At 58.3% G+C, this 26,629-nt stretch overlaps 1 protein-coding gene across 2 annotated transcripts in view; it reads right to left on the bottom strand.

The window, feature by feature from the left end:
- Positions 1-26,629, bottom strand: part of LOC122126837 (phospholysine phosphohistidine inorganic pyrophosphate phosphatase) — a 65,279-nt gene that overhangs the window by 9,019 nt on the left and 29,631 nt on the right. The window contains exons 6-7 of one of the 2 annotated variants that reach the window (XM_042701375.1): positions 24,730-24,821; positions 21,797-21,863 (exon numbers count right to left, since the gene is read on the bottom strand). In XM_042701375.1, the coding sequence (XP_042557309.1) occupies positions 21,797-21,863; positions 24,730-24,821 (159 nt within the window). The remainder of the gene's footprint in view (positions 1-21,796; positions 21,864-24,729; positions 24,822-26,629) is intronic. The other variant, XM_042701374.1, reaches the window with a different exon arrangement.

Genomic DNA, 26,629 nt, shown 5'->3' with positions numbered 1-26,629 from the left:
GCCTCAGGCTTCTAGTCCACTGACAGCCCCAGGGGATGGATTTGCACCATTGACCTTCCCTCTCCTTCCCAGACGTCACCCAGACAGAAAATGAGACCGCAGGGCTCAACATCTGGACAGCTGGGGGGTGGGGGGGGGGGCGGGCAGGAGGGAGGGGCAGACCCTCAGGACTCAGCAGCTGCACTGCTTGGGACCTTGGCCATCTTGCCAAAGAAGAGTTGACTCCAAATGTTGCCTTAAAATATCAAACAGATGCTAGGTGCTAGTAGCTAGCTACTAGGAGGCTAACATCTGAGGATCACACACACACACACACACACACACACACACAGATGGGCAAAAAAAATCTGAATAATTTGTCTAAAGGGGACATAAAGATGGCCAATAAACGTAAGAAAGATGCAGGGCGCTGGTATTCATCTCCAAGACCCACACAGAGGCCACTCACCCACTTACCAGGCTCACTAGAAGGAAAAAGTCCGCTGATAAGGACATGGGGAGACTACAGCTCCCACAATCCACCGAGCGCTGTGTGAAGTGCTATGGCCTCTCTGGGAAACCGGGCGGCAGTTCTTCATGACACCACATGACCTAGGATCCCACTCCCGAAAACATGTGTCCTCAGGAGAACTCATACATAAATGCTTATAACAGCATTACTCAGAAGAGCTAGTGGCAGAAACAACCCACATGCCTATTAACAGAGGGATAAACAACTGTAGTGCATTCAAGAAGGAACAAAGCACTAACATACACCACAACATGGTTAGACCTAAAAAACATTATGCTAGCTGGGCACTAGTGGCTCATGCCTGTAAATCCTAGCTACTCAGGACGCTGGGTTCCAGAGGACTGAGGTTCAAAGCTACCCTGGTAGACAAATTGAGAGACTCTATCTCCAACTAACTAGCAAAATGCCAGGCTGGTGGTGTGGTTCATGTGGTAGAGTGCCAGGAGTGAGCAAGAAAGCCAAGTAAGAGCATGAGGCCCCACATTTAAGCCCCATATCAGTAACAAAAAGAAAAAGAAAATATGCTAAAGGGTAGAAGCTAGACACGAGAGTATACACTGCTACAACTTCATCCATAAAATGCCCAGAATAGGAAAACCTATAGAGACAGAAAGTAGATTATTAGTTGTTTTGGGCTAGAAAGATAAGAAAGTAGCTAAAAGAGCCAAGACTTCTTTTTGAGGTAATAAAAACACTCTAAAGTTAGGGGCTAGTAAGGTGGCTCAGTGGTAGAGTGCTTGCCTTGCATGCCTGAGGCCCTAGGTTTGATTCCTCAGCACCACGTAATGGTAGAGCCTTGAGCTGAAGAACTGAGGGACAGAGCCCAGGCCCAAAGTTTAGGCCCCACGACTGGCAAAAAAACAAAAAAAACACTCTAAAATTAATTGATGGAAAGGGTTTGTGTGTACAAACATATGCCCCAACTGTGTGGATTACATGGAATGTGAATTATTTATCTATAAGTTTTTTTAAACAAACATTTAGTGGGAACTGATAAAGCAAATACTGACAAACTGACAAAGCTGGCAGGACAGAGGGCATTCCACATCCATGGGGAAAGGTGGACTATGAAAGGTGCTGTCACGCGTGGTCATCCACAGGGAAGCAAATTAAATCCCTGCCTCACACCACACACACGTCAAATTCACAGGAGCAACACTTTAAAACCTCTGAAGGAGGGGTGGGAAGGTAGCTCCGTGGGAGAGTGCTTGCCTTGCATGCATGCGGCCCTGGTTCAATTCCTCAGCACCACATGAGGAGAAAAGGCCGGAAGTGGCACTGTGGCTCAAGTGGTAGAGCTGAAGAGCTGATGAGCTGAGGGACAGGACCCAGGCCCAGAGTTCAGGCCCCACAACCGGAACCCCCCCCCAAAAATAAATAAAACCTCTGAAGGAGAATGTAGAGGAATATTATAACCAGGAGAGAGAAAGAATTCTTAAGGGTAGAAAAGTTACCAGCCATAATAAAATGACTAGCAAATCTGCTTCTATTTTAATATAAAATGCTTGCAAAGTGGAAAGATGACCACAGGTTGGTAGTACATCTTATACCAGCTAGAAATGACCAAGGAAGGGCCTAGAATGAGTAGCCAGGTAACAAGCAGTCCACAGTGCTACACGAAGGACAGGAATAGATTTTTCACAAAAAGGAGCTTTGAGAGGCTGGGAAGGTGGCTCAGTGGGAGAGCGCTTGCCTTGCATGCATGAGGCCCTGGGTTCCATTCCTCAGCACCACATAAGCAGAAGAAAATAAAAAGGCCAGAAGTGGCACTGTGGCTCAAGTGGTAGAGGGTTAGTCTTGAGCTGACAGCACCCAGGCTGAGTTCACGCCCCACAACCACCTGGTGGTTGAGCCAGGAGCTTTGAGCCAGGTGCCAGTAGCTCACTGCTGTAACCCTAGCTACTCAAGGGGCTGAGATCTGAGGGTCACAGTTTAAAGCAAGCCCAGGAAGGAAAGTTATGAGACTCTCATCTCCAATTAACCAGTGAAAGACCAGGAAAGAAGCTGTTGCTCAAGTGGTAAAGCACCAGCCTTGAGAGAAAAAGCTAAAGGACAATCCCAAGGCCTTAAGTTCAAGTCCCAGGAGGAGCACACAAAATATAAATAAATAAATGAATAGTTTTATAACAAAGGAGGCTCAAGTGGTCACCACACATTTGAGCAAGTGCTCAACTACACTAACATAGAAGACGCAGGTTATGCTAAAATGAGGTGTCATTCCACACATCTGACTACAAAAGAACTGGCCTGGCTGTAGGGAAATGGGCCTCCTGGCCGCTGCGCTCCGGTGTGGTCAGAGGAGCTTTCCAGACCATGAGAGGGACAGCGCTCCTGGGGGCAGCTCCACGGCTTCTGCCCTGGGCCGGCAGGATGTCCCCCCCACAGAAACAAGAGACCTGCCAGCCCGGCTTGGATGTCTGTGCACGGACGGCCTCTCGGAGGGGGACAGGTTCCCTGGCAAGTTCGAGCACGTTTGCACAAGGGGATGCGACCAACTCTGCCCCCCCACTCCCCACTGTAGGGTTGATATGCATGGAAAGGTCGGGAACCACCCTCATGTCCACTGGCAGGAGCCTGGGCTACATCGTGGGACCGGCACACGGAGGGCCTCGCCCAAACGCTGGCGGTGAGGCGCCAGGCACCCCATGAGTGGGGGCGATGTGTGGCGCGCCCTGTGGGCACCACATCCAGTGAACACAGCGGAAGGAAGGAAACCGGACAGCGCTCAGCACCCACCTTCCCAGAGGCTCCCAGCGCCCCCGGCAGGCAGGGGCGACGCGGATCGCCAGTGCAGGCAGCAAGCTGCCCCTGGCAAAAGACCTCCAAAAGCCCGGTCCCCCAGCCAGCCCCAGAGGGAAGGTGGAGGCCCGGCTCCTGTGCCCAGCTGCAGCGCTGACACGGCAGGTGCTGCGGACACTTGTCTTCCGGAGACTCCAGCGCTCAGCACCGTGCCGGGCACAGGGGCTGGGAGCCAGGGTCGGCCCCTCATTCCCCAGCCTGACTCACCCGCAGAAGCCCGTGTCTACCAGGAGCCTCCTGGGGCCCCAGTCAAGGCCGGGATGTTGGCGTGCCCAGCGGTGCCAGGCACTTTCCAAACCCAGAACCGAAGTGTGGTGGTATCACCAGCGACATCCCCGCGGACGCCAGGCTGCCTGGGCACTGCCCCCGCCCCAGTGAGAGCATCTTCCAGTCAGACGCTGGGCCTGGGCCCTTCTAGTCTGTGGCACTGTGCTGCTGGCACAGGGGTACGTGTTTATAAGTAGCGCAGCACAGATTCAGATGTGTGCTTCCTGAGACCTGCCTGCCCTCCCTCCCTCCCTCCTCACCCCTTCCTTCCCTCCCCACTGTCTTACAGTATCGCTTTCTGTCCGACCCCCGTGTCCATTCCGCCCGTCCTCCTCTGTGCAAGTCCAGGCCCATGTACCCCCGCGGTGTGGGCAGCCCGCTGCAGGAGCACACAAAGACACGGGAGGGTCTGTGTCCATGCGGTGCTCCACTCTCCTGGGAAGTGGGGTGCACAGAGCAGCCCCCCAGCTTTCCTTTGGCCTGGGGACCAGAGCTGGTGACAGGACAGGTCTGGAAGGCTTCTGGAAGGTGACCGCTGGCGGGAGCTGGCCTCCAGTCTCGGGGCCTGGATGCTGGGGATGCTCTGGCATGGGCTCTGGTTCTCTACCGGGCACCACACCCTGGCACTGATGGGCGTGGGTGGGTGGCCTGTGGACCTTGGAGGAGCAGCTGAGCAAAACCCAAATGGCTTAATGGAGTCCGGGTGGCCTGCTCCCCCTCCCTCCCCAGCGCGGCCCTGTGGTCTCTCGGGAGCTCAGAGCCCAGGGCTGACCTCACACCCAGGCTGAGAGGAGTGAGCCTCGGCTGGACCAGGGCCGTAGCAGCCGGAGGGACATTCTGAGCAAATGTCTAAGTGGGGGAGAGGCCAGGGAGGCGAGGTGTGGGCACGTGTGTGTGCACACTCGTGTGCATGCTTACATGAGAACAGGGTGTGCGGAACCCAGCACTGCTTCCTGTGGGAGGAGACGGGACCCATGGAGACGGTCTGAGGGGAGGAAGGCAGGGCCAGGCCGGCCACCTGGGTCACCTGGAGGGAGACCCCTACCGGGCCTGCTCGCCTGCCCCAGGGCCCCAGACACCGCAGGGCCCCCATGGCTGGAGGCAGGTCCTGTGGGGAGTCCAGTGACGATTTACGGAGCAAATTAACTTTTCCTCTGGGCCGATAAAAGCGCAGGGCGGGCTCCTTCCAGGGGACATCTTGCTGGAAAACAAGGTTCGCTGGGGGACAAGCCCGTGCGTGGGCTGGCATGGGGGGCACTTGGCCCCCAGGAGCCTTGTCTCAGTTCAGGAGACACAGCTCCGGCTGGCTGTGCTGGTCAGGAGCAAGGGGCCAGACAGCCCCCCAGACCTCCCCCGGAAGAGACCCTCTGTCCAGCAGGCATGGCCCCCATCTGGCCTCCACTTCCTGGCCTCTTCCCAAGGCTGTGAGGGGAGGCTGCTGTGGGTGGGGGCTGACTGGACTCTGTGTTATGCTTTAGCTGCGCAGGGCTCCGTAACAGGCCCTACTAAGGGGCTTGGAGAGATTACGCAAAGCAGCCTGACGCCTGGCAGCGGTCACACACTGGTCAGTTCCCGCCCGCAGGCCGTGAAGCCCGGGGCTGCCCCTGCTTTGTCTCCTTGGCAGGCTGCTGGGGGAGGGGCGGGGAGTCAGGGCTGGCCACGCCCCCTGGACACTGGCAGGTGGACTTGGTGTGGTCTGGGGTTTAGAAGCGCACCTGGGTACAGGCCCACAGGGAAGAGGCGGGGTCTGGGGGGAGGAAGGGCCAGAGTGGAGTGGGGAGGGGGTGTCATACAAGTCCCAGGACAGGCCCTCCACTGGTGCCCTGGCCTCGGCACAGCGCTCACCCTCCGCCTGTTCCCGACCCCTGCGCAGGAAGGACATTGTGTGTGCGCATGTGCAGTGAGACCAGAGGTGGGGAGCCTCCCCACCCCTGCGGGCCTGCGGGTCTGGGGCGAGGTGTAGATCGGGGTCCGGGGGACGATGTGAGGGGTTCTGCAGGCAGGACCCGGGCTCAGGGGCTGTCTGGCCTTCTCTCTGCTCCCCGCTCATCCCAGTCCTCGCACAGCGTGGAGCGGGGGAGGCAGGCCTGCGGGGACACGCGGTGGAGGCCTGGCCCGCCGCTGCCCCCCCCCCCCCCCCCCCCCCGTCCTGCCTCCCCGCGCACACTAGCTCTTTATGTTCTGCTGCCTTTCTTTAAGCGTGTTTCTGGGAAAGCTACCTTTGCACCCGTGCTGCCAGGCGGTTTTTTATTATTATTTTTTCCATACTTGTGCATGCCACTGGGCGGGAGACACGCAGCACGGAGTCCCCTCAGCGGCTAATCATCACACGGGGTGACTGAGAAAACCAGGCCTGAGGTTCCAGACAAGGTGGAGGCGGTCCGTCAGGACAGCACATGCTCCTTCGGTCCGGCCTTGGCTCCCCGAACCACATCCTAGGGCGAGTCCAGAGCGCTCCGCACGCGAAGGCCCTGGCCCTGACGTCCACGCACCTCACCAGCCCAGCGCCCACGCCCGCCCGCAAGCCCGCCTGCTTCCTGGGCCTGTTTCACTCGCTCTTGTGTTCATCTGCATACACGGGCCTCTGGGACTCGGGGTACGGAGGGCACGGACCCCGCTGGGGACACAGGTGGAACAGGGGATGGGGCGCTGGGGATGGGAGCGGGGTGAGGCCAGACTGGGCTAGGGGCTGAAGGCGTCACATGCCCAGAGCTAGCCCAAGACTGCCTCCCCTCTAAGGAGGCTAAGGTACCACAAAAGGAGCCCCCAGGATGCCCGGGTGCCCCTGGCACCCGGGGAGAGGCCAGGAAGTGGCTGGGAAGTCTCTAGAAAGTCAGGGCTGGCCACATCCTCGGCAAGGCCTGCCCCTCTACACAGAACAGTGGGGGGGGGGTTCCATGGGAAGGCCCCCCAGGACCATGCCAAAGCCCTGACCAAGGCTTGGTATGAAGACACACTGTGCCTGGCTACATCTGATGTGCCCTTGTGTTCAGCTATGGTTGGGCATTATTGATGGGAGTCTATCGGAGCTGTGGGGCCCTGGTCAGCAAAGCATCAGAAATATGCCACTCTAGCTGGGCACTGGTGGCTCACGCCTCTAGTTCTTGGTACTCAGGAAGCTGAGATCTGAGGGTTGAGGTTTGAAGCCAGCCTGGTCAGGAAAGTCCATGAGACTCTTATCTCCAATGAGCCACCAGAAAACCAGAAGTGGTGCTGTGGCTCAAAGTGGTTAAACGCCTGCTTTGAGTGAAAAAGCTCAGGGGCAGCGCCCAGGCCCTGAGCTTAACCCCCACAACCCCTGCTATAGGTGTCCACGAGGGGTGTCCACTATAGACTCCCTATTTTTCTCTTCATAAATGCTCCATACTTGGGTGTGAGCAGATGCCGTAAGGCTACTCAAGTATTTCATTTCTGCAAATTAAATGTCCCAAGGGCTCTATGACGAAGCTGCAGGGTCTGAGATGGGTAGGACGGGCGGGTGGTGGGAAGGCAGGAGGCAACAGTCAGAGACAGGTGGCTGGGCTTAGCGCTCTATGCGGGAGAGGTCCCTGGAAAGGGGGGGGGGGAGACGGGGAGAGGCTGCAGGCCCAGCCCAAGTCCAGGACACCCAACACACAGGCATCTAGATGGGGCTGAGCCCTACAGGGAGGCTGAGGGAGCGGAACACCCTGCTGGCTGTGAGGGGCCCCAGGTGAAGGGGAGAATGGGGGGGGTCCTGTGCAGCTCAAGACCCTGGCCTGCCCCCACTCCAAGCTGTCCTGCTGGCCCCACACATCCCAGGGCCATCCCGGGTGCCCAGGGAGGGCTACTGCCTTTCAGGGCCGACATCCTCAGGACGTTGGTGTCCCTGGGAACCTGGCGGCCCCTGTGCTGTAGCTTGAGCGCCAGCACTTGTGCACACGGACCACTGGAGGAGGTGAAGCCAGGCTGTGCAGGAAGGCCTGGGGGTCCAAGCTCCCTGGCTGAGGATGGGCCCCGCACTTGGTCTGGGGGCACCTGCTGCGGGTGCTTCTGCCCCCCCAGCCCAGCAGGGCGGCCCCTCCGTGCTGCTGCTCGTGTGCTCCCCACGTGCCGAGAGCCAGACGACAAGCACAACTTCCTGCTCCGTGCGTCTCAGCTGCCCGCCTGTCGCGCTTCACGTGTATGCATGCAGACAACGCACGCTGTGGGGAGCAGCCAGTGTTGGGCCTCCTGTCCCCCCAGGCTGGAAGGGCGTGGCCACACACGGTTCCCACCGACTGGGTACCAGGGCCTGAGCCGGGCATGCTCACCGGGGGAGACACAGAGCAGCTCGGGGCTCCGGAGTCCCAGGCACCGGGAGGCTGTGAAGATGGCTCTGAATTTCCCAGGCACCTCAGGCAAACCGGGGCCGGCCGGGTCTGAGGGAACCCGTCACAGTCCGGGGTGAGGTGTGGTGGAGGGGTGCTGTCAGCCTTTGCAACGGAGCCTCACTTCTCTCGTCTGCACAACAGCTGTGCTGGCCCAGGACCTGGAGCTCAAGATGCCAAGCGCTCACTCTGGGAACAGGGCTCAGGGATCAGCGAGGCGGGGGCAGCGGGACCCCGGTGCCCTCTGTGGGAGGGTAATGGGCCTCCCTTGCTAAGCCAAAGGATGGGCCCCGCGGGAACGCACATGCCCGAAAGGCACAAGTCCCTTAGTTTAAGGCAGCACTGCTAAAAACCAAACGAGCAACACTGAAAAAACGTAAGGCGTAAGCTCCCCGCTCCCAGTGGTCCTGCAACCCTACCTCAGGAGACTGACGTTTCCACAAGTAACCAAAGAGGGAGATAAAAACACGTCATAGGGAAATTCAGGCAACAGCTGGTGCGTTGTTAACAGAACATGTACCGATGCTGGGTCGCTGGTTGGGAGCAAGACACTACAGCACACAGACGCGAGCCGCAACTGACAACGCGGCAGCAGAATGCTCGCTGCCTCCGAAACCTTTCTGTCAATGTGAAGTTACTCCAAAACAAAGGCTTCGCCGAGTGTGGTGGCACATGCCTGCGATTCCAGCAGTCAGGAGGCCGAGGAAGAAGGACCATGGGGCCAGGGTGAAAATGAACAAACGCTTCAGACCAGTGGAGAAATGCACAGAGCACAAAGGGCTGGTGCATGGTTTGAGTGGCATAGCCCCCGCCCCCGCCTAGCAAGCATGAGGCTTTAAGTTCAAAGCCCAGTACACACACACACACACACACACACACACAGTGGGCAAATACAGTCATAATGTCCAATGTATACAGGCGAAAAATGGATGCAGGTAACTTGAGGGGCCAGATGGGGTTGGGAGAAGTGGAGAAGAACAATGGAGGAGTGGTATTGATCAAGACGCGCTGCACTCATAAACTGAGTTGTTGAGTTGAAAACCCCTTTGTACCACTAAAGACGATAAAAAGACACTCACCATGCTGTCCACTGACAGATACAGATGTTACACTCCATAAACACTTAAACGTGGATAAAACTTGTTTGCAAGTTAGGACGCCCATTCACTCAGCACCGTGGCTCCCTGGTCTTGGGGGCCTCGCCCTTGCAAGGGCAGACAGGCCAGCCTGGTCCTTGCGATTCCCCCAGGAACCTCAAGCCGAGCCTCTCAGCATCGTGTGTGTGTGTGTGTGTGTGTGTGTGTGTGTGTGTGTGTGTGTGTGACATGAGATGTGGGCATTCCCGGGCACAGCGCCCCCCCTCCCCCGTCATGTTTGCCTTTTCCTTTGGCTTGGAAAAAATGGCTCTCCCAGCTCTGCCCTCAGACCTCCACCACCGAGGTGAACGCAGCCGGGACAGCCGGGGCAGTAGGCCCTGTGGCCTGCGCTGCAGTTCCCGGGGCCAGACTGGCCTGCAGGCCATCCCTCCGGGGTGGACCTGCAACATGGCTGTGTTGAGGCCCCTGAGAAGGCTTCAGTCTTCCACGGGCTCAACCCTGAGCTGTGATCGAAACTCGGGAGAGAAAACCACATTCTACGAGCCCCTAGGCCGCTCGGCTATCTCCTGTGCCAGTCTGTAGGCAGAGCCCTGGGGAGAGGACAGGCGCACTCCAGGAGGGTGCTGACCCACCCATACACGTGTGAGGAGGGCGCAGATCTGAGGGCCATCAGGTCGGCTTGGAACAGGGCACCCTGCGCCCTCCCCCGTCCCTGCTGTTGGCCCTGCCCGGGACAGCTGCTCTCCTCCAGTGGACGCCCACTGGAGGCTGCCCGGGCTCTAGAGGGAGGGCTGAGCACAGACTCATGGCAAACGAACCCAGCCTGGGCTCCCCGGTCCCTGGCTCCTGCTGCCACTTCATTAATCTGCACCTCGGAGCAGTGGAAAGGTCGCCAGCAGCAGGACGGTTGTGTACACAAATACTGAGCCAGGGGAGCGGTGTACGGTGGCCGGCGGGAGGCCGGACACAGGGTGATCACTCACAGGCTCTTGCCGCACTGGCTGCTTTCCGTGGTGTCAGCTACTACAAGCTATGGCGGAACAGAACTGGGAAGAGATTGGCACAACAGATTCCTACAAACGGTGCCAGGCCAGCCCTGTACCACTCACCCACATGAAGCTTGGGGCAGGCACGGCTGAGCTTGGGAGGGAAGGCGGGCAGAAGCTACAGCGAAGCACCCCCCCCCACACACCTTCCAGCTCAGTGACCCCCAGGGGACAAGGGTGCTCCGTGCGCCCAACGGTGTCAGCCAGCGATGATAACCAGGCTCCTAGCAGCAGAGGTAAGCCAAGAATCTGGAGGGTGAATAATGCCACAGGCAGCCTCCAGGGTCTGGCCCCTCAGGGTGAGAGGAGAAGGTGCAGCCAGGAAGCCAGGCCCGGCTGGGAACCATGAGGCCCAGCCACACCTGTCCCTGGCCTCTCCCAGAGAGACGCACGCACCGCAGGGCATGGCAACTGCCCACAACAAACACGGTGCAGCCGCCAAGCGAGGCTCTGTGGGCCACCGAGGGCAGGACAAGCCTGGCCCCTCACCCAGGCCCTCTGAGGGCGGCAGGGGGCGCTCTCAGCACCGTGCCTGGGTTTCTGCTGCTCCGGGATGAGGAAAGTGAGGAAATCCCGGTACTCCTTTACTCCTGCAGTGCCACCCCCTCCCCCGCTGAAATCTGATCCAGGGACTCAAGCTGGCAGCCACCTTCTCAGCTCTGACGCTGGCCTCCTCAGCTGTCTCCCAACGACCTTGAGCAAGGCCAAAATGCCCTCCCTGTGCCCTCAGGGCTCTGGCTTCTTCCTGCCCAGACCTGGACGTGCGGACAAGCGATGCCGGAAAGGACCTTGAAGTTCTTGGGTGACAGCAGCCATGCAGCAGGCTTGGTGGGGGCTGTTTCTTCCTGCTTAGCCACTGAGCACTGGGCCTATTCTTTGTGTTTCTTTTCATTTTTGACATTGGGTCAAACTGTGAAGCCCAGGCTGCCCTGGAACTTGCTATGTAGCCCAAGGTGATCTTAAACTTGTGATCCTCTGTCTCAACCTTCTGAGCGTGGCGATTACAAGTGTGTGCTACTGTGTTACTGCGTCCTTCCTAACACTGTCCCTGAAGGACACGGGGCCAGGCAGAAAACTCCGGCTGGAGAGCTATTAGCTTTAAAAGGTGGAAGCTGGTCGGGCCTCGGGCTGGGGCCTGGGACCCACAGTTCAGCGAGGGTGGGAGCCCGTTGCTCTGGAGGGGTGGCCATCCCGGAGGCCCGCCCAGACGCCGGAGCACCGTCAGGGCTGCCTGAGCAGCTGGGGCACAGAAGCTTTCAGAGGGGCCCACCCAGCTGTGAGACACCCCTCGGAGTGTTCTCTGCTCCTCTTTGCTCTTCAGGTCCCTCTTCCTGCCAGCCTGGGGTGAGGACCCCGTGCCCCGCACAGTCACCAAGGCCTCTCGCTGAGGCAGGGTCCAGTCACACCTGTTTGTTCAGAAATTTCTGGCTGGAACACCAAGGGCCACTGGGCTCTCAAGGCCTACAGTTCGTTTGTGCCGGTGCTGGGCCTTGAACTCAGGGCTTCGTGTTCTCTTCTGGCTTTTGTGGTCAAGGGTGACACTCCACTATTTTGAACCACACCTCCATGTCTGGCTTTTGGCTGGTTCATTGGAGATAAAAGTCTCATGAACTCTTCTGCCCCGGCTGACTGAATCAGGACCCTCAGATCTCAGCCTCCTAAATGGCTTGGCTTACAGCTGCCCAGGGAGTCCAGTCTTCATTGGTAACTTTTTCACTTCCAGCCTTCGGTCCCTGTCGGTCTCACCAACAGGCTGAGCGAGAACGCTGGGCTGTGAGTGGGCATGCTTTCCCAAGCGCCTCTCGCAGAGCGCGGGCGGGCGGCGCGTGCCGAGGGCGGCGCGTTAGCAGCCAGGGGGGAAAGCTGCGTCAGCTCCATCTAGACTTGCTTGCTCAGACCCGGGCACCTGGACTGCGAGGGAAAAACAAAACGGCCAGGAGACCGTAAGTGGGTGCTGGGCCTGCCTGCCACCCCGCAAGTCCTCTGGAAGGCTGCGCTTCTGTCTGGATGTAGCACACGCATGTGCGCGTGAGAGAGCCTGGCTCCAGAGGCACCTGGGCATAGAGGCTCCGGGACCATGTGGTGGGCTGTGCGGGGCAAAGTAGGCCAGTGCCCTCCGCGAGTAGCTCAGGCATCAACGAGGGGCCCTTTTCAAAAACGTAACTAAGGCAAAAAGGGTTGGTGGTGTGGCTCAAGTGATGGTGCATCCGCCGGGTCACTGCAAGGCCTGGAGTTCAACCCCCCAAAATAACACCCCCCCCACATGACGAGGAAAGATCAAACAGGTGAAATGCAGCTACTCAGGAGAGCCCAGGCAGCGCAGGACTGCGGTCCCCGGCAACGGTGACCCCAGCGAGGCCACTCCGACCTCTGTGGGACCCCTGCTCGTCCTGGGGGGGGGGCAGTGGGCACGGCCCAGGTGCAGCCAAGCAGGCTGGGGGGAGCTCATCTGCTCCCACACTTGAGCAGAACTGTAGACTTCTCCCGTTCAGGGCTTTTTCCTCTTTCTCCCAAACATGCCTTTGTCACATTGATATCTGTGGGGCCAGAAGATTAGCTTTTAAGAACAGGACTCGGCTTCCCACAGCTGGCCCCTTCAGCAGGGGGTCCACCTGGGGTGGGGTGACAGTAGGCCTTGACTCCTCCCTGTGGAGGGACCCCCAGGGCCCCGGATGGAGAATAAAGGAGCTCAGGTCCGTGCTCAGTATCAGTGCTGAAGTTCCAGCCACAGGGATGGCCAGAGATCACAAGGGTTTTGTAAACGTTAATGACGGTCGCCTTAATTAGCGCCAAACCCACTGGTCTATGGATTATATTAGGTTTATAAGTGTAATTACCCTACCAGGCATTAGGATTACAACGCTTCAGTGAAACCCCAGACACAGCATATAAATTAGCAAAGGGCAATCCGGAGTGTTTAGGGTCGGGTGGGCAACATGCTGGCTCTCTGGAGCCACACCCTGCGGCTGAGCCCTGGGGGCCATGGGGAATTTGGAGGGAATAGGGAAGGGGGGGCGTGTATCTCTGCTGGTGTAGGCCAGCTGGTCATTCCCTGGTCCCTGGGTCCTCAACTCTCATGGGCCTTCCACAGCCACATTCTGCCACCAGCAGCATACCATGTCACCCAGCCTCCTCCTCACCACATTGCAACTACACTTTACCTAAAAACCGATACCAAAAGTATCTTGGGTGAAGAGCCAACCGGAGGGGGACGGGCAGAGCCTCCTCCATCAGCTCCCGCGGTGTGAGGCGCGAAGACGACCCTGGGCACCCAAGCCCGCGCGCCTGCACACATCCATCCATACGTGCACACGCCCACACCCAGTCCCCGTCCCAGGGCCTCTGGGCCAGGTCAGTGGGGTGGAGGGTAGGCTCCAATGATGAGCTCTAGTCTGAGAAGGGCCGGCCTGGGGACATCAGAACTGTCGGAGCCCAAGGTGGGCCCCCGGCAGGTCCCGGGTCAAAGGCAGACGCCTCAGTCTGGCGCTCCGCAGTACAGACCTCCGAGTCTCAGCCCCGCTGGTCTCCAGGAATGGAACTCACGGTAGTCGCAGGGGTACCTCTACCCAAGGCGGCCATCAGCCTGGCCTCCCAGCGGAGGTCTGGTGGCCAGGCTGTCAGCCTGCTGTCTGCGATGGCTCTGAGACGCCCATACCTCCAGGCCTGACACAGCCGCTCCACTTGCCACAGGTGCCTCTATCTGCCCCTTGCCTCATGGGGCAGGACTCCCAGCTGCCTGCCCTGCACCCCCATCCACGCGTGCTGTCAGAGGAAGGGACAGGTGAGAATCACTGGCCTTGGCTCTGCGCCTCTGGACGTGGGTTAATGGAATCCATGCACCCACAGGTCAGGCGAGAAAGCCGCTTTTCCCTGGAGGGCAGTGAGAATGGGATGAATGGACGTGGGTGTGCGGTGTGCGTGGGGGACCAGGTCTCCCGGGCCGCCAGGGCACACGGCAGAGTTCAGGGAAGGGAAGGGCACGGATACCAGATCTGGAAGGCTGGGGGCTTTCTGGGATGACTCAGGCCAGCACCTCTCATTTCTCCAACTCACCTAAATTCCCCCAGAAAGAGGCCCTGAATAGCCCCTGCCCATGTCTCTGGTCCCGTGAGACCTGGCTAGAAATAAGTCAATTCTGCTAACTTGTCATTAGAGACCTTCACACAATCCCTTGAGACCCTACCTGAAGGAAGCGCGCCCTTCCTCTGCCACATCCTGCCACCAGGGGGCGCCAAGGAGCCGAGCTGGTTAGCAGCTCTGGCTTCAATCGAAGCTGGGCCAGAACCACAGGAGGCTTTGCTCCTCTACACCATGGGGTGGAGGAAAGCACGGACCCCCCCCCCCCCCCGGGCCTCAAGCCAAGCGAGGCTCTGAGCTTGCAGAGGGTCTGTGACACTTGGTTCTCCAAGCCTGCCCGTGGGCTGGGTGGCGGTATCCCTGTCCAGGGATACTCACAATGGGCAAGATGAGCCCAGCAGGCTTTTGGTTTGTTCTTTTCTTCAGTGCTGGGAATCGAACCTAGGGCCTCACATATGCTAGACAAGCCCTCTGCCTCTGAGCTGCTTTCTACAAGATGGGCTACTCATAGGCAGGCCTTCTATCCTTGGCTAGCCTCTCTAATGAACAGATTGAGGCTGTGGGGGGCGGGGTGTCCCCATGGCCTGGGGCGGGGGTGGGGGCCTTCTCTTTAGATGCCATCTCTTGGCGGGGGGGTGGAGGGCATCAGGAAGCTTCTGGATCATGGTGTGCACAGAAGGCTCTGGACCTGGCAGTGAGGCCAAGGAGACACCACTCAGCCTTCCAGGGGGCTGATGTAGCCCCTCCCTGTTGTACAATTGGCTCCAGGCTGAGTCTGGACGCTGCCTGCTCTCTAAGCCCCAATTCATGCTGCCACCTGGAGCCTCCAGCCCCGGGGCTACCACACAGGGCCCCAGCACACTCAGCGTCTCACAGGGCACCCCGATACCAGGGCACCTCAAGGCAATGGGGTCCCAGGACCTCACATGGAAGCCAGGAGGCCTGGAACTGGCAGGGAAACTGAGTCAGAATAACAGAGCAGGAGCTGCAAGCAGGAGCTGTAGAGTTACTTGGAGTCCAGGGCTTGTTAGGTTGTTACTGCCTAGAGCCAATGCTCAAATTCTTTACTTAAATCCCAGAGGCAACTATATTTACCTTAGGATTGTTGTATAAAAAGAGAAAAAAAAATGCTCGCACATTTCCTGGCACATTGTGAGGAGCAGATTCTTCTAGAAAGATGGCTATGTTATTACTAGAGCCACCTGGTAGAGACAGCGCCACAGTCCCTGTGGCAGCCCCTGGCTGGGCACTGTCCCTCCCCTCAGCGGCCTATAGCCTGCCAAGAGCCATTGTTTAAACCCGCCCTCCCATCCACACCTCCTGGGCCTCGGTGGCGGCGGCTGGGATTTCTTTTAAATAGTTCAGGTTCTCAGAGGTCTTCTGCCAACTGGGGGCCCATCTGGCTTCTTGCCTTTAGGGGTCTCTTCCAAGAGGTATCCCCCATTCCCTCAAGCCCTGTAGCCCCTGGCCCTGTATGCCCCTGGGCACCCCAGCTCACGGACCCCCTCAAGGAGATTCTACTTTGGGATGCAGAGTAGGGGTGGTGTCCACCTGCTCACGGCAGGAGTGGGGGGCTCTCCCGGGCCTGCAGGAGCCAGGACACAGGCCCAGCCCCGATCTGCCCCAGTGAGAGCCGTCTGGGTTGGCCTCCGAGGGACTGAGTTTATTTTAAACTATTTCACATGGAAACACTGAAGCTTCCTCTTCAGCAGAGGCTTCCAAGTAAGTTAACCCCTTCTTCTCCCAGCTTCTGTCCTGCCAGAACTAAACAAGGACTGCCTTCTCCACACTGCCTAGATCCTGCCAGGCCTCCAGAAACTGTTTCCCTGGGAGCCACAAGGCCCCTGGGTGGAACATTCTGGAACAAGCCAAAAGACAGGCCCACGCTCATTTGACTGTGGTGTGGCTGGAGCTGGGGGGGGGGGGGGGGGGAAGGAGGCAGCAGTCCCCACCCCAGCCTGCTGGCCTGTCTCCCCCTCTGTAACCGGGCAGATCACTACTTCCTGAATCTCCCCCTTCCTCCCTTCCCCCACCCCGCAGCCATCTTTCCAGGAACTGGGAAGAGACAAAAGAGCTGCTCTCGATGAATTAGGGGCCCAGGTCCAGAAGTCTCACTATTGTCTTCTCAGTTCCCTGAAGGACTGAGCATTCCCGTGGGATGAGGCGCCTGCGCACAGAGTATTTTCTCCCGAGTCAAGACCAGGAGAGATCTGAACTAGCAGACACAGGGATGGAGGTGATCGGTGCTCATTGCGGGCTCACTTCATCTGTAACCCACCCGGCCTTGAGCGCTCTGACCAGCCAGCTGCCCCTGTTCTGCCCAGTACGAGTCAGATATGGGAGACTAAAAACTAAGGGAAAGCCAGATCCCAAAGTTGGACCCAGGCTGGTCCAGCACTGGGGATATGGGGATGTGGCTGTGAGTGCTCGTGAGCGCCCCCTGGAGTCTGACCTGTGTGCCCACCGCAGTACTGGGGCAGCCAGCTGCTCCCTGGACCTGGTGCACAGCACCCTCTAGTGGGGCGAGCAGGAGGCAGCATGAGGGAAAGGAAAGTGGTCTAGAGATCCCACAAGAGGCAGCCAAGCCCAGCTGGAGATGCAGGCCAACGAGGGGAGAGGAGACGAGGGACCGCAGGGAACCGTGCAGAAGGCAGAGGGCAGGTGAGTCCTGGAGGAGCCGACCCCGCTCGGCAATGCCCTCCACGTCAGAGGTGTATTCTCAGATGGCCCGGCCAGGCTGGCTGGTGTGGGCTAGCCTTCTGCCAGGTGAGCCTGGACTCAGCCACCTGGATCACCCCTGTGCAGCTGGAGGACACCGGGGGCACACTGCCAACCACCCTCCGCCCTTGGACGGGTGCCTTGGGGTTGTCATCCACTTGTCCCACAGGGGCAGCTGGGGTCCTCGCCAGACACCAAAATGAAGCCCCATCCTCACGTAGCCCCGGAAGGTGTAGCGGACACCCCTCCTTCCTTCCAAAGCCACAGAAATGAGTCCCCTGACCCGAGAGTGGAGCCCTACCCTGAGCCCCTAGAGTGACCCCCACAGAGGAGGGGGCGAGCGGCTGGGCGGGACTCTCCCCCGTGGGGGGGCCTGTGTCCAGTGAGGGGGGGCTCGGGCTGCAGCAGGGAGCTGCTGTTTGTCAAGTCACGCAGCATGGGGTGGAGACACCCCAGGACCCAGGGACACCCAGAACACATGGGTGTTCTCCCATCACCAGCAGACACCGGTGCTCCTCGGCTCACCCCTGGAGCCGAGCTCCTCGCCTCGGGAGCAGTGGACAGCCAGGACCAGAGGAGCCGGTGGGTGGCAGTTGGGTAGACTCAGCCCTGTCAGCTAGAGCAGCCCAACGCTTATGGCCCTGCCTGTCGGGGCTTGTCTGCTGTGTCTGCAAATGGGAGGTGACTTAAGGTCTCCTCTGGGACTTGGGAATCCATCTCCCCACCTTTCAGTGGCGATCAGGGCCAGGGCTGTCATGGGACCCGAGGGGAACCGCACACAGCGGCCAGCAGGTGTCAGTACAGAGGCTGACTCTGAGCCTTTACTTAGTTCCAGTGCGGGGGGGAGGGGTTTCCCCAGCAGGAGGCCCGCCAGCCTCTGGGGTGGGCTCCAGGGGTGGGGACTTGCACCTGTCCAGGCAGCCCGTTCTATTTGGGGCAACTCTGACACATCTCTGTGGGCACATTTTCGTTCGAGGTGAAGCAAGGTCCTGTCTGGAACTTTACAGACAGGGAGCAAATGAACAGGCAGAAGCTGACGGCCGGGGCCAGAGCTCTGTCTGCCTCTGGATGGTAAAACGTGACACAGGCCCTTGCACACAACGTGCACCTGTGGGAAGAGGCAGACTCCAGGGAGGGTCCCAGTGGGCATGCGTCAAAAGCATGCTGCACTGCTGACTGACAGGGAGCCCTCAGCACCCCTGCTGCATTCTACCTGCATGCCATCAGCCCATCCTTCTCCCTGCCACCACAGGGCCAGGCCACTGTTAAGTGCTCAGGAGATATATGTGATAGGGACAGTAGGGTCTGCTGTGGCTTGAGCGACCCCTGCAAAACCCACGGTGAAACTTCTTGCCACAAGTTGACAGTATTGAGAGGTGGAACCCGAGCCTAGCATGGGTGGCTCATGCCTGTAATCTAGCTACTCAGGAGGCTGAGATCTGAGGATCACAATTTGAAGCCAGTTCAGGCAGGCAAATCTGTAAGACTCTCATTAACTTCTAAAAGGCTAAAAGTGGGGCTATGGCTCGAGTGAAAAAGCTAAGGGACAGGGGCTGGGAAGGTGGCTCAGCGGTAGAGTGCTTGCCTTGCATGCATGAGGCCCTGGGTTCAATTCCTCAGCACCACATAAACAGATAAGGCCAGAAGTGGCGCTGTGGCTCAAGTGGTAGAACGCTAGCCTTGAGCTGAAGAGCTGAGGGACAGCACCTAGGTCCTGAGTTCAAGCCCCATGACTGATCCAAAAAAGAAAAAAAAGCTAAGGAACAGCACTCAGGTCCTGAGTTCAAGCTCTACTGAGCGTGTGCGCGCACGCGCGCGCACACACACACACACACACAGACTTGAGGTTCTGACCTCAAGGGTGTGGTGGTACGTCCCAGTGGCTCGGCCATTTGCCAACTGGGCCTCAGTTTCCCTGTGTGGGTCCCTCTTTCACTCTCTTCCCCACAGGGGTGCGCCATGCACGGCCCCGCGGCTCCCAGGGCTTTAGAAACTTCCAGTCCCCACTCGAGTCTGTCCCATGCGGTGACACCCTTGTTCTTGGGGGTGCTGGAAAAGAGCAGCAGTAAGGACAGATTTGGGGGTGCACCCTGCCCCTGAGGCTCGCCCCAGCATCATGGGCCGTGTTCCCAGCCGTGGCGCAGCAGCGGGGCTCAGGCCTGGGAGGGCTGGGGGAAGGGGAATCCCACAGAGCCTCGTAGCCAAGGTTCATGTTGGGGCAGAGAACATTCCAGGGAGGTGGCCAGCCCAGGCCCCGCAGCCCCTGGTGCGGCATCGCCTTTCTTCTTGGCAGGCGGCCCGGCTGGAGTGCCCCGCTGTGCCCAGCATTCCCACCCTGCCGGCAGACACCACCACAATGCAGCCTTCCGAGCTGTCACCTGTTTCGGCCCCAGGAGACCCTCAGGTGGGGACATGGGGTCAAACGGGCCACCCTGCGGCGCCCAGGGTCGGAGACCCCAGAGCCAGGCCTTGTGTGAGTCCAGCTCTGAGGGAGCTGAGCTCGGGGCGCTGTGTGTGCGGGGGGCGAGGCCGGGAGTGAGGGGCTGCGTGGCCCACGAGCCCCGGCTCCCACGCGAGGCGGGTCCCCCCGGGGCGTGCTCAGGGTGCGGCGGCCAGGCGGAGGAGGGGCCGAGGGCACAGGTGACAGCACTGCACCGGGCAGATGCCTCGCGAGGCTCCTCCCGCCCCTCGCTGGTGCAGGGCGGAGCGCCAGAAGAGCCGCGGGCCTACAGCGCACGCTTGGATGTTAGTTGAGCGACTCATGGAATGTTCCAGCAAGGCTGGTGGGATGGGAGGCTCAGCTGACCCTTCCCCCGGCCCCATCTAACCACTCCACGGCGCCTCGCCTGGGCCCCCCAGCTCTCAGGGCTGGAAGCTGCCTCCACAGGTCCTCCCTGGTGGGCCAAGCTCCAGGCCTCATGGTCTCATGCTGAAGCCACCTCCCCAGCTCTCTCTGGGGCCCCGTGGCTAGCTAGACACCAACAACCTGCAGCCTCCCCCAGCGGCCCCAAAGGTGTCTCCGTGGGGGGCAAAGCCCCACCCCCCACTGCTAGTCCAGACTTGAAAACCTTGCCCTACTTGTCCCGGACCTTGGTTAGGGACCAAGTACAACCACGAGATCAGGTACCAGGAAGTGCCACTGTCGTAACTCCATAGTAATTCACCATACCAGCCAATCAGAGGGCAGGAATGCTCACCTCACCAGCCAATCAGAAGGCAGAAACACTCAGCTGCTGAGGGGGCACTCACAGCTCCATTCTGAGGAGGCCAGGATGGGCGGGCAGGGGGAGGCTCTGTCCTGGGCCCCACTAAACCTCCCGCACCCACAGGCCCCACTGACCACGGCACCTCTGTGACCTGAGGCCATCCCAGCCTCCCAGGGTCCTTGGAGCTCCAAACGAGGCCCAAGTCCAGGTAGCCTGGCCTTCCAGGTACAGACAAGGCCGAGACCTCCCCGGCAAGGCTGTTAGCTGGGAACAGCAGGATCCCCCTACAGAATGGCTAAGTGGTGACCGGGACATGAGCGACACAGGGACTGGTCCCACCTTGGTAAGAGTGACCTCTCTGGTGTCACCATCAAGGTGAACCATTGAACCTGCAACCCATGATCCAGCAATGCTACGGGCACGCCTGCCCCCAAGACCACGGCCTGGCTGGGACCCTCCCAAATGTCCCCTCCAAGGGATGAGGAGAGGTACAACCAGGCCAGGAAGAACACCGGAAGGGCCAGGCACCAGTGGCTCATGCCTGTCTGCAATCAGGAGGCGGCAATATAGAGGACCGTGGCTCGAAGTCAGCCCAAGCAGAAAAGTCCATGAGACCCCCATCTCCAAAATAACTGGCAAAAAGCTAGGCTGGAGGTGTGGTACAAGCGGTAGAATATCAGCCAGAACAAGCAGACCTGGGTTCAAACCCTCATATCAGAAAAAAGAAAGAAAAGAAAAAGAGCAGCAGCAGGAGGGTGAGCTGCTGCAGATGATGCTGGCCACGCAGATCGCGGCGCAGCCCAGCAGTGACCGGTCCTGAGGAGGAGCTCCGATCACACCAGGGGCTCACGGGGCTGGCCGCGGGCTGCCAGTGTCCTGCTTCCCAACTGGGAGCATCTGTCTCGTTAGTCATTAAGCTATATGTTCAGACTTTACTGACATCATAATTTTAACGGCTAATCGTATGCTATACAATTCTGCCACAATAACGAGAACATGGCAGAAAGCAGACTAGTGCTGGGGGAAGGGAGAACTTCAGTATTGATGACGGCAGGGTTTCTTTTGGTGACAGTGTTACAAGATGGATTGTGAAAAGGCTATGTTTCTAAACAAACACTCACACACACACACACACACACACTCCACTGAATTCACACCTGTAATCCTAGCTACTCAGGAGGCTGAGATCTGAAGATCATGGTCTGATGCTGGTCTAGGCAGGAATAAGGATAAGACTTTATCTCCAATTAGCTACCAACAAAACCAGAAGTGGAGGTGTGGCTCAGGTGGTACAGTATCAATCTTGAACAGAAAAGCAAAGCCTGAGTTCAAGCTCCAGTACAAGCAATAGAAAAACAGGGACAGAGGCAAGGCCTGGCCATGCTGGCGACTGCTCCTACCCCACAGGGGGCGGGGAGCTCTCCCGCAGGGCCACGCGCCCCTTCTTGTTCTTGCACAGGAAAAGGAGGCCTGGCCCTGACATAAGGCTGGACTGGCAGATCTGCTGTGACATACCTGACCATGGGGTCAGCGCTGCCAGTAGAGAAAAGCAGCGGCCAGGTGCCCACTGGGAGGCAGCCTCGCTCCGGCGCAGGCCCTCCGAACCTGACAGGGTGGGGGGTCACGGGGTCCCCACCAGCCAGTGTGGGGGAGCAGCTACCCGGCCTTCGGTACCATGTCTGACAGCATGCCCAGAGTACCACGTGTGTCAGGAGCAGAGCAGGTGGGAAGAACACCAGGCCCTTACCTGGGCTATCAAACCACGGTATGCATTTCTCTCATCTGCATTTCTCTGTCCACAGCTCCAAGGCCACCTGTGGGCAGGGTGATGTATCATGACACCTGTCCCAGCCATTGCTCTCCCCATTTGAAGAGGGGGCCTCCAATGTAGCCAGGCACCCACTGGCTTGGCCAGCCACACATCACAGGGAGCTCTATATGGAACTTCCCCAAACCAACCCCGCCCCCAGCACCGCCAGGCTCGGCACACTGCCCCTCTGGCGGCCAGCCTGCCAGTGCCAGGCCCCTCTGTGCGTCGAGGGTGCCATCTGCAGGGAGAAGGGGGAAGTGCAAGGGCAGCACTATACCAGCCACAGGGGCCAGCGGTTTTCAAATAGCTCCATTCACAGACAAGTACCATCAACAGGCAAATCAACATAAAACACCGATGTTTTCACCCAGCAGCCACTATAGACAGTCACTACTGAGCTAGGAGACAATCTGGTTCTTGCTCGGTCTGCCACTCATCCCTCCATCATGTTCCAGCTGTATTTCAAGCTCCGGGGCCACCTGCAGCTCGTGGCTCCCGGGTTCTGCCCAGTGCTCCCACCCTTCGACCCCCGGGCATGGCTCTGTCCTGATCTTTCCGTCCCTCTGTCTGTAGGTTGATGAAGGAGGTAGATCTCTACATATACATGAAAAAAATCAAGAGGGGCCAGGCCCCACCCTCTCAAACCAAGGCGAGAGGTGACAGTTCCTAGGAGCCAGACAGGCAGCCCTGGTCATCAGCTGAGGGCTGGTTGAGTGCCAGGCACATGCAGCATGCCATTGATCATGCCATAAAACAGTGTGCAAGAAAAAGGAACACACACACACACACACACACACGCACGCAAGCACAGACACACACACTCACACACGCACACCAAGTGGGTTTATGTATACCTGGAAGGATCTGGCAAACTGTGGATGGCTATGTCTCCAGGGGTAAACCACCTGTGGATATTTAAACCTTTGATTCACTAGTGTGTGCGGTGCTGGGGCTCGAGCCCAGCGCTGTGCGCGGCAGGCTGGTGCTCTGCCACTAGGCTGTGCCCTTGCTCCGTGTACACTTTTAAATGGCAGGCAGGTACCTGGAACTTGGTGGTGGGGAGTGCGCACAGCCCCCCCTTTGCCCCCCCCCCCCGCTCCTTTGTGGGCCTCCCTCCAGTGAAGGGACCTTCTGCAGGGCCTGGGCAGCCCCTGGCTCCAGCCTGCAATGAGGCAGACGCACTCTGCACAGGGCTGTCTGGCTTGGTTGGGCCAGAAAGACCCCAACTGAGGGCAGTTAATCAAGAAAGACAGCGTGGTTTCTCCCAACAATCCCGAAGCCGCCTGTGTCCCAAGCGGTATTCCTCAGCTTCACCTTAAAAAAAACTTTTTTTTTTTTTTTTTTGTCGGTCATGGGGCCTGAACTCTGGGCCTGGGCGCTGTCCCTCAGCTCTTCAGCTCAGGGCTAGCGCTCTACCACTTGAGCCACAGTGCCATGTCTGGTTTTCTGAGTGGTTTATTGGAGATAGGCCAGACACAAAAGCTCCTGGTGCGTTGGAGGCCCGGCCTCCAGAAGAGCACGGGAGGCATCACCTCCACCTCCTGTACAACACCCGTGCGGGGTTTCTGTCTGAGCGGCAGGTGGACCCCGCCAGGCCCGGCTGGGCCGGGAGGCTGGGCATGGGGTTGCCTCTCTCCCTCATGCCCTTGGCCACACCTGAGCACTGGAACCCGGGACTCCTTGAGGGAAGAGAGAAGGTGTGTGTTCCAGGTACAGTGGAGTTTGGGGGGGGGGGGGGCTTCTCCCCTGGGAGGATCAGGAAGGAGCTGGGCGGAGACTTCCAGAAGCACAGCGCTCCTCCCCGCCTGGTGTTCGCACGTGCTCCTCACCCAGGAGACACCTCACAGCTGGTGCCTGGGTCCCCGTGTCTTACCCACATCTCTCCAGCATCGCCAGCACTGCCCCTTCCCTGAATGGCCACACTCTGGTGTCTACGGCACTGTCAAGGACGGTGACCCAGGCCTGGTCACCACAGGGCATCTCCACGTGCTCCCGGTGCCAGCGCCCAGCTGCCGGCGGCCAGCTCAGACCCAGGAGGACCCAGCACGAGAAAGCATGCTTTTCCTGAGGGCCCATCACAGAACGGGGCTGACAGTCACCTGCCATTTCTAAGTTCTCCGCTCCTCACAGACGAGGAGCGAAAGGACAAAGAGCGAGGAGCTGAGGCCACCCACTGCACCTCTGCCTCAGCGAAGGCTCCGACACCGCCTGAGGGAGGGGACAGACGCAGCCCGCCCACAAGGCGGGGGGGGGGGGCAGCACCTCGAACAGAGCCTTTATTTCTGCACCTCATACCTACCAGGATCTGTTTCCACAGCCAGAGCCTGCTCAGAAGGTTCCCTGGCAAGCTAGCGGCTGGTGGCTCAGGCCTGTAATCCCAGCTACTCAGAAGGCTCGGATCTGAGGACGAAGCTCAAAACCAGCCAGGCAGACAAATCTGAGAGTCTTTATCTCCAGTTAAATAGTGAGTTTTTGTTTTGTTTTGTTTCCAGTCCAGGCTTGAACTCAGGCCCTGGGCACTGACCCTGAACTTTCTGCTCAAGGCTAGTACTCTACCACTTGAGCCACAGCAGCACTTCCAGCTCTTTCTGGGTATGTGGTACTCAGGAATCGAACCTAGGGCTTCACGCATGCTAGGCCAGCCCTGTACCATGAAGCCACATTCCCAGCCCCCCAAAAAGTATTTTGGTTTTTTTTTAAAAAAAAGCCAGAAGTGAAAGTGTGGCTCAAGTGACCATCCTTACAATGCCCATCCATGAGGAAAGAAAAGCCCGCTAAAGCCCTCTTTGTTTCAGAGAACAGAGCAAAACGAGATCGTTCAGCCCAGGAAGCTAGAGGAGAGGAAGGCGAGGGGACGGTGAGGCACTCACCTGAATTTCCCCGTCCGCACCTGCAGAGCTCTCATCCCACACCGCTGCGCACCGCCGACGTCGCCCACAATATCGTCCCCGATCATGATGGCCTGTCACGGGAGTGAAATACGCCCCGATGTGATGTCAGGAGAATTTTATTCCTGTGCTCCTTCATCTTTTTTGACATAATAAACTGCTTGATTTGATGTTTAAAACCACCATTGTACAAATTAAACAAGATAATATTGTCACCGTATCGATTAAAAGTCAACGCACCCTGAATATATCTCCTGCTGCCCCCACGGGCCGTGGCTCTGAACGGTATATATTTGTGCAATTTGAAATCAATCAGCAGGTGCCAAAGTGATTTGGTGCCCCAAGGATGTGCGGGGCTGCTGACGCTCAGCCTCTGCGCGGTACCAACTGTGTTCTCCCTGAACCCTAAGATCTGAGAACAGGCAGCCAGCCCTCAGCTCCCTGGGAACTAAGTAAATCCCTGGTGAATCTTTCTAGCCTCTGGCTTGGATGCTTTCAATAGTAAAAGTACTGCCGATTGCCAGGTGCTGGTGACTCATACCTGTCATCCTAGCTACTCAGGAGGCTGAGATCTGAGGATCGCAGTTCAAAGCCAGCCCAGGCAGAAAGTCTGTGAAACTTTTATCTCCAATCAATGACCGAAGAGTCAGAAGTGGAGCTATGCCTAGAAGTGGTAGGTCCCTAGCCCTGCACAAAAGCCCAGGCCCCAAGATCAATCCCCATGACTGATAAAAATTAAAAACAAAAAACACTGCATACAGCCTATCAAATACAAAATATAACAACAAAAATGGTGCGTGCGTGCACATGCACGCACGCACACACACACACACACACACACACACAGAAGAAACTTCATATGCAGCCTCTGGGACAGACTCTTCCACTGAAACAAGCCTCAACCCCAGTGTTGCTGTATTTAGAGGCAGAGCCTCTAGGAAGGCAAGTAAGACTACAGGACGTGGTGGCTCACGCCTGTAATCCAAGCTACTCAGGAGGCTGAAAGCTGAGGATCATGCAGAAAAAGCAGCGAGACTCTTATCTCCAATTAATCAGCAAAAAGCTGCAAGTTGAGCTGTGGTTCTGGTAGTAGAGAGCCAGCCTTGAGCAAAAGCTAAGTGCCAAGTGAGAGTTTGCGACCCTGGTTCAAGCCCCAGTACTGGCATTTAAAAAGGCCCTAGGAGGCCACAGAGCCTCCAGAGCCTCGGAAGGGAAGGGACAGCACAGCTGCCCCACGGGCACAGAGGCAAGGCCACGTGAGGACACAGCAGGAGGGCGGGACATGGTGTGGGTGTGTCCCTGGAGGGCTCAGGCTGGAGGCGGGGCGGGCAGCATGGTGGTGGGACCTTTAAGGGGAGGAGCCTAGCGGCGGTGCCATGGGCCCCACGTGGAAGGGAGTGGATTGAGAGAGGCAGGTTAGAAGATCAGCTGCCCTGTGCCTGGCCTTTGCTTGCCGTGGTTTTCCTGTTGGCTTCTCTCCGTGTGGTGATGCGACCAAGCCCCACCACAGCCTGAGCGGTGGACACACCCAGCCTTGGGCTTTCAGTCTCCAAACAAACTCCTAATAAACTGGGCTAAAGAAGCTTCTTTTCTTTATAAAGCAGCCAGTGCCAGGCATTCTGTTACAGTCACACAACATGAACTAAGATGACCACCATCTTGGACCATTTGCATTGAAACAATCTCGCCTGGAACTTGTGACCCTCCTGCCTCAGTCCCCTCACTCATGTTTACAGCCGCCACTTTGTAAGTCTGGCCGGTAAGCCAGGAAGGGCTCCCCAACTCAGAAACTGGATTCGCTGATACCCTAGATTCCCAGCCTCAGAATTTTGGGCAAGTAAAGCTCTGTTATTTAGATGATCACCAGCCCGAGCTGTCTTCC

This window comes from Dipodomys spectabilis, unplaced genomic scaffold (assembly GCF_019054845.1).
Source record: "Dipodomys spectabilis isolate Male_0828 unplaced genomic scaffold, ASM1905484v1 ptg000289l, whole genome shotgun sequence".
Lineage (NCBI taxonomy): Eukaryota > Metazoa > Chordata > Mammalia > Rodentia > Heteromyidae > Dipodomys > Dipodomys spectabilis.
Note: the sequence above shows the minus strand (reverse complement) of the source record. Positions and strands in the feature narration are given on the sequence as shown.